Source organism: Heloderma suspectum, chromosome 11 (assembly GCF_057233095.1).
Source record: "Heloderma suspectum isolate Gila_16-S chromosome 11, 16-S_ref, whole genome shotgun sequence".
Lineage (NCBI taxonomy): Eukaryota > Metazoa > Chordata > Lepidosauria > Squamata > Helodermatidae > Heloderma > Heloderma suspectum.
Window position 1 is genome coordinate 42,924,255 of NC_139468.1, and position 14,845 is coordinate 42,939,099.

The 14,845-nt window shown below is 46.0% G+C and overlaps 1 protein-coding gene across 9 annotated transcripts in view; it reads left to right on the plus strand.

The window, feature by feature from the left end:
• ADAMTS7 (ADAM metallopeptidase with thrombospondin type 1 motif 7) overlaps nt 1-14,845 on the plus strand; it is a 93,468-nt gene that overhangs the window by 6,396 nt on the left and 72,227 nt on the right. For 8 of the 9 annotated variants that reach the window (XM_084817636.1, XM_084817634.1, XM_084817638.1 and 5 more), the window contains 4 exons: nt 29-230; nt 3,747-3,934; nt 6,254-6,337; nt 8,436-8,560. In XM_084817636.1, the coding sequence (XP_084673762.1) occupies nt 29-230; nt 3,747-3,934; nt 6,254-6,337; nt 8,436-8,560 (599 nt within the window). Of the gene's footprint in view, nt 1-28; nt 231-3,746; nt 3,935-6,253; nt 6,338-8,435; nt 8,561-14,845 lie in introns of those variants that run through there. The other variant, XM_084817639.1, reaches the window with a different exon arrangement.

Genomic DNA, 14,845 nt, shown 5'->3' on the forward strand with positions numbered 1-14,845 from the left:
GTTGCCGATTACTTTTTTGTCCTCTCAGAAAGGGGTCTTCCGGCTGGCTCATGAAGACTTCTTTATTGAGCCACTGGCTCCTGGCAACCTGAGTGGGGAGAGGAGAGCCCGCCCCCATGGAGTCTATAGGCGCCACCTCCCAGAGTACGAGGCAGAAGAGTTTATTTCAGTAGTGAGCACAAAGCGAGACAGGAAACAGCCGGCCATGGTCAGGATGTGTGGAGTGCAAGGTAATTTTTTCCTAGTTTTCAAATAATTTATAGGCTGAAGAGCTGTTATGCTTGGAAGGCCTCCCACCTGATGAGCTTACATTTGCCTCCCTGCGATTTAAAGCCTCAACATCTGCCCTCAGTGGATAGAGTGAAGGACTCTTGACTCCTGTATTTGAGAATGATCGCTAGGTATCCCCCACAAAGCCAAAGTTGGCACTCCTTCAGTGAAAATAACTAGTGTGCATGTGCTTAGAAATGTGAGTAGCAGCCGGGGAAGGGGAGCATCAGGAGTGCAGGAGCGGGGGAGATTACACTCCGGCAGGAATAGAGAGGGGCCATTTGCAGCCGTGGAAAAATCCGAAGGGGAAAAAGGCAGCTGTGCATATAGATCTGGTTCCCAACGTGTTTATCAAGGGAAACATTTAACGTTTCTTAATAAAGATTGCATGGGACAAGTTTTTGGCTGCAGCAACTTGTCCCAAACAGTTTTTACTCAGAAGTATTAAACATTTCCCTTGACAGAGAAGTTGGGAACCAAATCTACTTGTGAAGCTATCTTTTTTGTCAATGTCTTAAACTTGCCAACCCCCACTGCTATTTACATTTTTTAAAAGTAGAAGCTGATTCCATTCACACGGTTGATGATAGGGCCAGTTGGCTGTTCTCTTTCTTTTCTCTAGAATAAACATACTCAGTTCCTTGATTCTCCAAATCTGAATTGAACAATGGCTTGGACCTCTAAAACAACCTTCCCTGACCTGGTGCCCTCCAGATGTGTCTGAGTTGCATCTGGATAGTGCCAGGTTGGGGAAGGCTGCTCTAAAGGAGTAGATTATGACTGGGGTTCCAGACTGCAGTTCAGAATAAATATTGGCTCTGGAAAAGGGCATCCCCAAAGGTGCTCCTCCCATCATTCATCCAAACCAGCTGGCTATCAAAGGGAAAGGAGCACACGTGAGTATGAGGTCGGCAGGTTCAGGAACACTGAAACTTGCTTTGGGCAGACGTTCCAGAGATGTTTTAATGGAGTTTTGTTGAGATTTGATCTATGTGTATAACTGTATGGCTGGAGTGGAGAAAGTGAATAGATATACGTTCTCTTTCTCTCCTAATACTACAACCCAGGGATATCCAAGGAAGCTGAATGGTGGGAAATTCAGGACAGACCAAAGGGAAGTCTTCTTCACATAGTGCGTAGTTAAACTGGACTTTGCTGCCACAGGGTGTGGTGATGGCCACCCACCTGGATGACTTTAAAGGGGCATTAAGCAAATTCATGGTGGATAAAGCTATCAATGGCTGCTGATTGTGGCAGCTCTATATTACCTACAGTATCAGAGGCAATCTGCTGGGGAGCAACAGCAGGCGAGGGCTGTTACCGTCCTATCCCGCTTGCGAGCTTCCCATGAGCATCTGGTTGGCCACTGTGGGAGAGAGGATGGTGGAGTAGGGAGGCCTTCAGCCTGATCCAGCAGAGCTCTTCTTTCCATTCTTCTAGGTAGGAGGTAGGCAGAAGCAGATCCAGAGCCAGTGAGAATTCAGAATTGGGTCTGAAGAGCTAACTGGGTGGGACAAAACAGGAGCTTAGCAAAGGTTGTGCCAGAAACTGTTTTCTGATTGAACTGCCACAACAGTAGTTTTCTTTTACTACAGGAGACATCTAAAATTACCTGGGCTGTTCATACTGGAGCTGCCTTCGAACAGGATTTTTGAGGGCTGGATGAAAGCATTTGGCTCCATTGTTACAACTGCTTCATTGGCTGCCAGTCCGTTTCCAGGTCCAATCTTGGTTGTGACATTTAAGGTGCAATCCTATCTGGATGGCCATCAGCCTCTGAACTCAGCCTCTGAAATCATCCTATGCACAGTGGGAGGAGTGTGAAGGTGATTGTCCCCTCTGCACTCTACCCACTCTGTGTCTTAGCTAGATGGACATTTTTGCATCTAGCTGAGGTGTGGGGAACAGGAGGGAAGGAGGATGGGGCCGCTGGAGGATTGTTCATAAGCTGGCCACCCCAGTCTCCTCCCCTCCCCGCCCACAGAACCACACCCTTTCCCTCCTCTCTGAGCTTGCATTTGTGAACTTGTAGAGGCAGCCGGTGCGGTTCTCTCCACGCTGGCAGGAAGGGGAAGGGGGTGGGGGTGGGGGAGCTCGAACTACTGGGTCTGAGTTCAGAGCCAGTGGAATCTAGACTATCCTATGGTGCCCTAGACACTGTCTAGGGCCATCAGATTGCTCTCCTAAAGCTCCAAACAGCTCAGGACCAGGTAACCGCAAGGACTGTCTGTCTACTTATTAAGAACTTCCGAAGAAGCTCTCCTGTGCATCTCCCCAATATCGGGCCCTCTCATTTTCCATACCTGGGCTTTAGAACGCCCTACTTAGGGAAGCCATTTCACTTTCTTGAGACTCCTCATGCAGTGTAAAGCTTACTATTTTTTAATCTGCTAAATTTCCTTGTATTTTAACTGAATTTGTATGACCGCTTTTTTATTATTTTACTGTTCTAGTAAAATATTATGTTTTATTCTTCAGTTTTGTAAGCCACTTTGAGCATTTTTAATGAAAAGGTAGGTAGAAATAGAAATCTTGTTTAGGCCCTTAATTTTGGGACAAGAGGGTAGAGGCATCCTCTTCTTGAGTGGCATGCAAAATTGCAAAGCCTCTGTTGCTTGGGATGAACTCTTAAACATTTGGACCCAGTTCAGCACAGCATTTTCTGAATTTTTGAAGGGGCGTTGTTTCTTCTAAAGTCCTTTTACCAACTTATAATTGACTGTGGTTCAAAGACTGTAGGAAAGAGCAGTCTGTGCGCAAGGTGGCACAGTCATGGCAGTCTGCTCCCTGTGGGGCAGTTGCCTCTTCATGCCCCCCTCATCCCAATCATATTCATCTATGTTGCCGTTGAAGAACCTCTGGCGCAAATTGGGTGATCTCCGGTGGATTTTGATTGAATGTGAGCCTCTCACCTTGCCAGGCAGTGTCTGAAGTGTAGAATTCACTTCAGGTCATGACCCTGATTAGAAACAGATGCAATTCCCTCACTGAAAATTCTTTCAAAGCCAGCATGGTTTGTGTGTGAAAAGTATCCACTTTTAAAATAAGGTCTTGGAAGGTTTTCATCTGCACACTTGGCTCTTAAGGCTGCTCAGACCAATGATGATCCAACAGTGGCAGCCGGGGAGGGGTGTTCCGAGGGGGGATCCCAGTCCTGTAGCCTGTTTTCATACATGTGAGTCCATGCAAGGTATAGGCAGTGTCTCTTACACTAGACCAAAGGGGAACAAGTATCAAATTCTAGCCCTGCAAGGGATGTGAACAACCTGCCAGGTGGGTGGCAGTCTAGTCCTTGGATGCTGAGGGGAAGGAGAGAGAGCATGGATCCCAATCCTGGACAGAGTGAGAAGAGGACATAGCTGGTCCCTGGTCCCTGTCTAAGGCGCACACATGCTTCAGGGCTGACAGCGCCTGGCTTGTACTGCAGTGTAGTTCCCGGCATCATACGACCTTTTTCCTCCTCCTCAAATTCCAAGAAAGGATTGAGAACTCTGAGAAGCGGAGAGAAAAGTGGGAGGAGAAACAGCAGAGGAAGCGGCGGATCAAGCAGCGCTCCATCAGCAAGGAAAAATGGGTGGAGACTCTGGTGGTGGCCGACACCAAGATGGTGGAGTACCACGGCAGCGAAAATGTTGAGAAATACGTCCTGACTGTCATGAACATGGTGAGTGCCATGGGGAGATGGGGGGTATTGTTTTTTTCAGGGCTGGGGAAGGCTGTTTCCAGGGGGGTGTCTCCATGAGCGATTTATTGCAAGTTTGCTGTGTTTGGAGGTTGTTCAGGGCACATGACGTCGGGGCCATCTCACAGCCATCCCAGAGATTTTCCCAGAAAAAAACGGTTTTTCTGAGACTACTTTTAGTCCAATTGTTTTCCATAATTCAGCTTGTCTACACTTCTGTTGAGGTGTGTACCAACCCTCCACATTTACTTTGGCATGATAGCCCTGCCCAGGGATGTGTCTTTCACCTGGCCCCAGTCAAGGGGTGTTCCCCCAATGTTTCCCCTCCCTGTGTTTCCCCAAAGTTTCTGCCATTTTGCAGCTGGCCATTCAGGAGGTCTGAGCTATCTCATGGTATTTACTTCGCCTTGCCTACCACTAACCTCTGGTGGCCATCCCCCTGAAAGTATAGATATGCTCTGCTCCGCAGCCTCTACCTTAAAAAAAAATCCCCTTAAAAGAGCCATGTTGAAATAGTGCATTGCCGCCCCATCATGAGCCTGAAGTAAACGCTCCAGTTTCACCAACCACAGCGGGTGGAGTTATTTACAAGTGGGGTATGGGGTGGGTGGACATAGAATAAAAAAAGTGGGGAGACCAATGAATGAGGCTTGTTTCCTGCCCCTGTCCAGGCTCCTGGCTGCTACTACATTATGAATGCTGCCATAAACCAGAAAGAACGTTACTGTGACAAAGCGGAGATGGGATTTTATAATAGCTGAGAAACTACAGAACATCAAAGAACCTTCACAGTTGTGGGAACACTCAATCACTGTAGTTAGCCTGGTTTCAACCTTTAACATTCCCCCCTCCTTCTGTGCATGTTTACTCAGAAGTAAGAAATAAATCTCCCTCTCCTGCAGTGAAAGGGTTGAAGGCCAACTGTAGTGACTCGCCCTAAAGCGCTCTTTCACGTCTCTCTTAGATCACAATTGCAGTCTTGTGCTTCTTTGATGTTCTGTAGTTCCTCTTGTTACGTAAAATCACTTCTTTGTGAATCCAGTACAGAGTTCCCCCCACCCCAATTTTGCCGCATCCCAGGAACCTGCTTCAAATTCAGTCTTCAAATTCAGATTTCAGCTTGCCCATTTTGGAAGGGATTCTCCTCCTCCTCCTCTTCCTCCTCCTCATGTTCCTCTTTTTGTTCTCAGAACTCCTCTGGGAGATGTTGGCCGCAATTCTAAACCTACTTGCAGGGGAGGACGCCCCATTGAGTCCAGTGGGGCTTACTTCTGAGTAGAGATGCATAGGATTGCAAAGTTCCCCAACTCTACCTCCTCCCCACCCCAATTTCGCCACATCCCAGCAATCGGCTGTGGAGTTATTGCTCCCCACCCCATTTTTCCCATGTGTGCACTTTTGCCTACTGCTTCCACAGACACAGCCCCTTTCTCATTACTGTGATAAAGGGACAAAGAGGAGAAGTGACTTTACATAACACGGGAACTACAGAACACCAAAGAAGCACAAGGTTGCAAAGAAGCACAAGCAACGAGAAGCGAGAGAGTTACAGTTAGCCTTTAACCCTTTCACTGCAGGGGGTGAGATTTATTTCTTACTTCTGAGTAATCATGCAGAGAAGGGGGGGAATGTTAAAGATTGAAAGCAGGCTACCTAAAGTGATTGAGTGACCCCACTAATGCGGTAATTTGGGGGGGCCACTGCTGCACATTTAGCCCTGCCACTATTGTGCTATTGCAGTTTTAGAGGAAAAATAAATTTTTAAAAATGGGTGGGGAGGATCGGACATAGGTTGGGGAGGGAGGGGGCACTAACACACACACTGGCCAGAGAAAGCAGGAGGGGTGGAACAAGGTAAGAGTGGGAGGGAGGGAACAGGCTCTCTAAATGATGACATGGATGAGACTCCACCCAGTAGCCACCCAAACAATTTGCGGTAAAGTGCCGTGTGACCTGCCGAGAGTGCCAAGCTGGCGTTGGGATAATTCAGGTTTTTGACACCCAGGTGTCCCCAGATGGAGAAGATTTGACTCTAGTAAAAACCTCAACAAAGTTAAGAGCGAGCTAAACCCGTCACTGTTGAGATTCCCCCCAGCTTGAGGCACCAAATGACAGGCCAGATTTTTCAAAACTGCTGAGGATCAGTTTGTCTGTTGTTGAGCAACCAACAGCCAGATATGTTGAATTTCTTTGGTCCTATGAAGTGTGTGCTATGCGATGCACTTGCAGGACAAGGGGAGTTGGGGTTCCCTTTCTCATTAGCATGATTCCTTTGCTGGTTCTGTTTATTCCTTGATGCAGGTGGCCGGTTTATTCCATGATGCCAGCATTGGGAACCCTATCCACATTTCTATTGTGCATCTTATCTTTCTGGAAGATGAGGAGGTAAAAAAGAAAGAGAGGGAACTTGCCCAGGACACTTCCTGTTCATGCCAGCACTGTGCATGGCACAGAGGTGACATGGTCTCTGTGAAGAATGCTCACTCTTGCTTCCAGGCATTCAGATCTTTCTCTGTTCGCTCACCATAACATACAGACTGCATGTACATTCATCCTGTACCAATTTCCATGGTTTGTTAGGTTTTCTACAGTGACATAGTGCTGTCTGCAAAAGGTAGCTACCATCGCTGGAAAGCTCATCCAAATGCTTGTTTACTCTAATGAGGATTCCGCTTGCACGAGACTCCTTGCATGCTGCCTTTTTTTTTATGCTGATGTTGTGAGACTAGTATTATGGAATATTGTATGATGTTTTTGGTCATACTCTTGCACACTGTTCTGGTATTTGCAAGGATGAAGGACAGCTTAAAAATCTTTTTAAAAATCGTTTTAATAGATGATGGTGATGGTCATTATGATGACAACTCTTTGATTAGGGTGTGTGCATGCATTTCTGTGCAACTGTGGCAAAAAGGCTGCAAGGGTGTCTTGGGAGGAGGTGTTGTGTGCTGATGCATACAGTTCTTGTGGCGGGGAGTCTTCCGAGGCAGGGCTAGCCCAGGTGCACAAGCACCAAAGAAGTTATTTGGGGCAACAACACTTGTAGAAACGTCAGTGATGCAGCCTGCAGTCCGCGGGAACCTTTTCAGAGGATGCAGGGTTGTTTGGACAATCTGACCATCTCTGAGCAAAAGTTAAATAATTACATAGTACTTGGCAATTTTAAGAACACCAGCAGAGCCCTAATACTGGATCAGAACAAGGGTCCATCAAGTCCAACATTCTGTTCACAACATAGCCAACCAGCTGTTGACTGGGAAACCCACAAGCAGGGCATGAGCGCAACAGCACCCTCCCGCCCATGTTCCCCAGCAACTGGTGCACATAGGCTCACTGCCTCTGGTACTGGAGGTAGCACATCACCATCAAGACAAGTAGCCGTTGAGAGTCTTTTCCTCCAGGAATTTGTCCAACCTGCTTTTAAAGCCATCCAAATTGGTGGCCATCGCTACATCCTGTGGTAGCGAATTCCATAGTTTAACTCTGCGCTGTGTGAAGAAGCCCTTCCTTTTATCTGTCCTGAATCTCCCACCAATCCGCTTCATATGATAACCCTGGGTTCTAGTATTTTGAGAGAGGGAGAAAAATGTCTCCCTGTCCACTTTCTCCACACCATGCATAATTTTGTAGACTTCTATCATGTCCCCCCTCACCCTCCAAGCTAAACAATCCCAGCTGTTGTAACCTTCTCTCATAGGGGAGATGCTCCATCCCCTTGATCATTTTAGTTGCCCTTTTCTGCACTTTTCCCAGCTCTGCAATATCTTTTTTTAGGTGCAGTGATCAGAACTGGACACAGTATTCCTAGTGTGTCCACACCATAGATTTGTATCTTGGCAGTTTTATTCTCAGTTCCTTTTCTAATTATGCCTAACATGGAATTTGCCTTTTTTACAGCGGCCACACACTTGGTCGACATTTTCATTGAGCTGTCCACCACAACCCCAAGATCTCTTTCCTGGTTGGTTGCCACTAGCTCAGATCCCATCAGGCTATACTTGAAATTGGGATTTTTTTCCCCAACGTGCATCACTTTACACTTGCTTCCATTGAACCGCATTTGCCATTTTGATGCCCATTCTCCCAGTTTGGAGAGATCCTTTTGGAGCTCCTTGCAATCATTTTTTTAACCACCCTGAATAAAGCTTTTAGGAGCTCTGTAAATAATATGGTGGGAATGTGCATAAGGCTATCAGTGGCTACTAGTCCTGATGGCTATGTGCTCCTTCTGGTATCAGAGGCATTATGCCTTTGCACACCCATTGCTGGGGAATGTGAGCAGGAAGGTGCTCTTGCACTCATGTCCTGCTTGTGGGCTTCCCTCAGGCAGCTGGTTGGCCACTGTGATCAGAATGCTGGATTAAATGGCTCTTCTTATGTTAATAGGAATGCAAAAAGGCATCTTGCTAGCGTGCTAAACAGGAATACAACATATAACACACATGTCTAGTAACTGAGTGGATCCTAATCTCCATTCCTATAGAAAGATCTGAAAATTACCCACCATGCAGACAACACCTTGAGAAGTTTTTGCAAGTGGCAGAAAGCCATCAACGTCAAGGGGGACGCTCACCCGCTACACCACGATGTCGCAATCCTGCTCACAAGGTATTTCTGCTTAGCCTTTGCATTTGTGCTAGTGACCAAAATGTTCAGCAAATCCTCCCAGAAAGGGAGAAGCCCCTCAGCCTTCATCTGGGAATGGAGTTTTCACCAGAGAGCATGTCGGATAGATTGTGCCCATGTGCCAGATTTTAAATGCGTTTAACAGGGGTGTCGTTAGGGGAGGCCCCACCTGGGCACAGGCCCCAGATCTTTTGAGCTGTACCTCGGATCTTTTGAGCTGTCCTAATTGCCATTTTTTTACATTTTCCCATTGACTTGCATTGAAAAACAGAAATGGCCATAACTTCTTTAGTTTGTATGATAAATGTATGACATTTTGGGGACCTTGCAGTCCCCATGGAGCTGATTGAACCTGCAAAATGTCAGGCAGTTCGGTCCAGTGGCTTTTATGCTAGCCACAGGTAAAATTTGCTGTTCTCAAGAAAATCTGTCAAAGCAAAGAGCTATAATTTTTTTGTGCTTCCACATACATGCATGGAATTTGGGGACCTGGCAGCTCCTATGGAGCTGACTGAACCTGCCAAATTTCAGACAGGTCCAGTGGTTTTTGTGCTAACCATGTGTAAAGTTTCCTTTTCTCAAAGACTAAAACAAAAAGTAAAAATCGCCAAGCCACAAAGGGGTTAGAGATCCTAATCAGAAGATGTTCAAGGTGACCATTAGGAGGTCACTATCCCTAATCTCTGGTGCAGGGTGTTTTTGAGGTGCAAAAAACCTCTCTCCTCCTACTTTTCTTTTCTTTTCTGATCTTACATGCCCACTGTTGGGAGTTTGCTTGCAATGAAATTTTGAAGAGAGAGAAGGAAGGGAAGAAAGTGTTCCATGTGAAATACTGGTATTTCACACAGCACTTGATCTTACTGCCCCAAAGTGGAACCTTTGGCTTCTGCAGAAGTTTAGTAGCTTCAGCACAGCAAAGGATCCAGTCAGCCTCCACAAACTTCTTTCTCCCCCTCCACTTTAATTTCTCTGAAATAGCTGTAGGACTCAAATAATGCCAAAGGGAGGGTTAGGACTATGTGGCATCATGATCGAGTAACTGCCAAGGTTCTACAGTTTTAAAAAAGCTAGAAAAAGCCCTCAGCCACCTCACTTCATAAAGTTAATTTAAGTACATGCAATCCTTACAAACCCTCCACAGCCTCCTAAATTCCTCTGAAGAATTCCTCAGAGAAATTCCTCTCTGAAAGGACCCACTTGGCTTAAGGAATTCTCCCCCCCCCCATTTCCAATCACCATTCTTCTTTTCTTCTTCCCTCCCCTCCCTTCCCCTCCCCTCCCCTGTTCTTTCTTTCTCTTCTTTATTCCACCCAGGGCATATCTTGGGGAATTCTTAAAGAGAATTCCTTCAGTGGGCAAGAGAAGTTCTGAACTGTATTTGACTTTATACAAACAGACAAGAGGGTTGGTTTTCCATCTCCTCACTCAAGCCTTTGAGAAAAGTGGGTTCACATGGTTGCAGAGAAACCAATGTGGGGCTGTTTTGTTTGTCAGTTGCCGTTATCCAGCAATAGGAAGGGCTGCAGCTCAGTGGCGGAGCACACGCTTGGCATGCAGGAGGTCCCAGGTTCAATCCCCAGCATCTGCAGGTAGGGCTAGGAAAGAATCCTGCCTGAAACCCTGGAGAGCCACTGCTGCCAGTCTTTGTGGACAATATGGGGCTAGATGGACCCAAGGTCTGACTCAGTACAAGGCAGCTTCCTATGTTCCTATGCACAGAAAGCTTTAATAAAAATAGTAGGTTTTGGTTTATTTTTTCAGTGGAGGGGAAATAAATACTGCTCATTATACAATCCTATGTGTGCCTACTCAGAAGCCACACTGTGTTTAATGAGGCTTACCCTCAGTAAAGTGTGCATAGGATTCCAACACAAGTTACTTTTGCAGGGAGGTTTGCACCTTGATGTTCTGCATGTTTTCTCAGAAATAAGTCCTGAGTTGTGAGCATGGTGTTGTTGTTGTTGTTGTTCAGTCGTTCAGTCGTGTCTGACTCTTCGTGACCCCATGGACCATAGCACGCCAGGCCTTCCTGTCCTGCGCTCTCTCCCGGAGCGTGCTCAAGTTCATATTCATTGCATCCGTGATGCTATCTAGCCATCTCATCCTCTGCCGTCCCCTTCTCCTTTTGCCTTCAGTCTTTCCCAGCATCAGGGTCTTTTCCAGAGAGTTTTCTCTTCGCATTAGGTGGCCAAAATATTTGAGCATCAGCTTCAGTATCTGTCCTTCCAATGAGCACTCAGGGTTGATTTCCTTTAGGATTGACTGATTTGACCTCCTTGCAGTCCAGGGGACTCGTAAGAGTCTTCTCCAGCACCACAGCTCGAAAGCATCAATTCTTTGGCGCTCAGCCTTCCTTATAGTCCAGCTCTCACAGCCATACATTACTACTGGGAAAACCATAGCTTTGATTAGACGGACCTTTGTCGGCAAGGTGATGTCTCTGCTTCTTACTATGCTGTCTAGGTTGGCCATAGCTTTCCTCCCAAGGAGCAAGCGACTTTTAATTTCATGGCTACAGTCACCGTCTGCGGTGATCTTGGAGCCCAAGGAAATAAAATCTGTCACTGCTTCCATTTCTTCCCCTTCTATATGCCAGGAAGTGATGGGGCCAGATGCCATGATCTTCGTTTTTCTGATGTTGAGTTTCAAACCAGCTTTTGCACTCTCCTCTTTCACCCTCAACAAGAGGCTCTTTAGATCCTCTTCGCTTTCTGCCATTAGGGTGGTATCGTCTGCATATCGGAGGTTGTTGATAATTCTCCCAGCAATCTTAATTCCGACCTGTGATTCATCCAACCCGGCGTTTCTCATGATGTACTCTGCATATAAGTTAAATAAGCAGGGTGACAATATGCAGCCTTGTCGTACTCCTTTCCCAATTTTGAACCAATCGGTTGTTCCATGTCTGGTTCTTACTGTTGCTTCTTGACCCTCGTACAGGTTTCTCAGGAGACAGGTAAGGTGGTCTGGTACTCCCATCACTTTAAGAATTTGCCACAGTTTGTTGTGATCCACACAATCAAAGGCTTTAGCGTAGTCAATGAAGCAGAAATAGACGTTTTTCTGGAATTCTCTTGCTTTCTCCATGATGCAGCGAATGTTGGCGATTTGATCTCTAGTTCCTCTGCCTCTTCTAAACCCAGCTTGTACTTCCGGTAGTTCTCGGTTCGCATACTGCTGAAGCCTAGCTTGTAGGATTTTGAGCATCACCTTGCTGGCATGTGAAATGAGCGCAATTGTGCGGTAGTTTGAACACTCTTTGGCGTTGCCCTTCTTTGGAATTGGAATGTAAACTGACCTTTTCCAGTCTTGTGGCCACTGTTGAGTGTTCCAGATTTGTTGGCATATTGAATGCAGCACTTTAACAGCATCATCTTTTAGGATTTTAAATAGCTCGGCTGGAATACTGTCATCTCCGCTAGCTTTGTTGTTACTAATGCTTCCTAAGGCCCACTTGACTTCACTCTCGAGGATGTCCGGCTCAAGTTCAGTGACCGCACTATCATGGCTATCAGGGACATTCAGATCTTTCCTGTATAGTTCTTCTGTGTATTCTTCCCACCTCTTCTTAATCTCATCTGCTTCTGTTAGGTCCCTGCCTTCTTTGTCCTTTATCATGCCCGTCTTTGCACAAAACGTTCCCTTGAGATCTCCAATTTTCTTGAAGAGATCTCTAGTCTTTCCCATTCTGTTGTTTTCCTCGATTTCTTTGCATTGTTCATTTAAGAAGGCCTTCTTGTCTCTCCTTGCTATTCTCTGGAACTCTGCATTCAGTTGGGTATGTCTTCCCTTTTCTCCCTTGCTTTTCGCTTCCCTTCTTTCCTCAGCTACTTGTAAAGCCTCATCAGACAGCCACTTGGCTTTCTTGCATTTCTTTTTCTTTGGGATGGATTTCGTTGCTGCCTCCTGAACAATGTTACGGACCTCCGTCCATAGTTCCTCAGGCACTCTGTCTATCAGGTCTAATCCCTGAAATCTATTCCTCACCTCCACTGTATATTCATCAGGGATATGATTTAGGTCATACCTGAACGGTTTAGTGGTTTTCCCGACGTTCTTCAATTTAAGCCGAAATTTTGCAAGAAGCAGCTCATGATCTGAGCCACAGTCAGCTCCAGGTCTTGTTTTGACTGACTGTATGGAGCTTCTCCATCTTTGGCTGCAAAGGACATAATCAATCTGATTTCGATATTGACCATCTGGTGATGTCCATGTGTAGAGTCGCCTCTTGTGCTGTTGGAAAAGAGTGTTTGCTATGATCAGCATGTTCTCTTGGCAAAACTCTATTAGCTTTTGTCCTGCTTCATTTTGTACACCAAGGCCATGCCTGCCTGTTATCCCGGTGATTTCTTGACTTCCTCCTTTAGCATTCCAATCCCCTATGATGAAGAGGACATCTTTTTTTGGTGTTAGTTCTAGAAGGTGTTGTAGGTCTTCATAGAACCGATCAACCTCAGCTTCTTCGGCCTCCGTGGTTGGGGCATAGACTTGAATTACTGTGATGTTGAATGGTTTGCCTTGGATTCGTACTGAGATCATTCTATCATTTTTAAGATTGTACCCCAGTACTGCTTTTCCCACCCTTTTGTTGACTATGAGTGCTACTCCATTTCTTCTAAGGGATTCTTGCCCACAATAGTAGATATGATAGTCACCTGAATTAAATTCGCCCATGCCTATCCATTTTAGTTCGCTGCTTCCCAAGATGTCGATGTTCAATCTTGCCATCTCATGTTTGACCACCTCCAGCTTACCTTGATTCATTGATCTGACATTCCAGTTTCCTAAGCAATATTGTTCTTTACAGCATCGGATTTTCTTTTCACCACCAGACACATCCACAGCTGAGTGTCCTTTCGGGTTTGGCCCAGCCGCTTCACTCTTTCTGGCGCTACTTGGAAATACCCTCTGCTCTTCCCCAGTAGCATATTGGACACCTTCCGACCTGAGGGGCTCATCTTCCGGCGTCATCTCTTTTAGCCTTGTGATACGTTCCATGGGGTTTTCTTGGCAAGAATACTGGAGTGGGTTGCCATTTCCTTCTCCAGTGGACCACATTTTGTCAGAACTCTCTGCCATGACCTGTCCGTCTTGGGTGGCCCTGCACGGCGTAGCTTATGACTTCACTGAGTTACGCAAGCCCCTTCGCCACAACAAGGCAGTGATCCATGAAGGGGTGTGAGCATGGTACTGCAGACTTAATACAGTGCCTACCCAATTCCATCTAATGAATTGACTACCCTTTCAGCTCAGTCCTATGCATGTTTTGTCATTTGTGGATTTTTCATTTTGCATGAACTCTAGCTTCAGTGGTGAGGGAAAGGCACTTAGTACATGCTCAGAGTTTCTCCATAAATGAGCCCTAGTTTTGAAGACAGACTCAGTGGCTGAATCCTGGTGAAGAATTGGCACAAATGAAGATACAGTAAGAGCTTGTGCATAACAAGGAGGAGGTAGAGGAGAGCTGCACAAAACAAGACATCTATTTTTATGAGGAGTTGCTGGAGGATGTAGGATGAGGAGGGATGGTTGCATGGAGGGGAATAGAATTGGTAGGGGGAGAATGTAAGTGCTCAGTGGTGAAAGAAAAGCATTCTGCATATGCTCAGAGGCACTCTCTATTTAAGAACATAAGAAGAGCCGTGCTGCATCAGACCAAGGTCCATCTAGTCCAGCATTCTATTCACGCAGTGGCCAACCCCCAAGCAGGACATGCATGCAATAGCACCTTCCCACCCATGTTTCCCTGCTGCTAATATTGGTGAAATGTAAATAAATTCTAGTCATTCTAAATTTGCATGCATGTATATCCTTCAGAAACTTTGCAGGTTTCTTGCCTGGGGGACACCTCTAATGACGGGTGCATTTTCATACAAATTTACCCAAAAAACTATTGGGGAGGGAGGGCGTGAAGGGCATGCAAATCCCTCCTTCCCCCAAATTTGAGAACTCCTTTTCCACATGAACTGCTGCACCTAGCCTTCTGAAACTTTGCTGGTTTCTTACATAGGGACAACTGTAGGCTGTCTAACTTTCAGAACAATGGTCCACAAGGAACATAGGGAGAGAAGTATGTCTGCTTTTGGAGACCTCAAAATGTCAAGGCCACCCTTGCGCAAAAGCCCTTGTGGCTAGCTTTCTGAAATTTGGCAGACATCATCTCCTCTGATGGGGCAATGAATCCTGAAATGTTTATCCAGTTCTTCCAATGAATTAAAATGTTGTTGGCAGTTCCCTTTAAAAGAAAAATATATATAAACCCTGCAC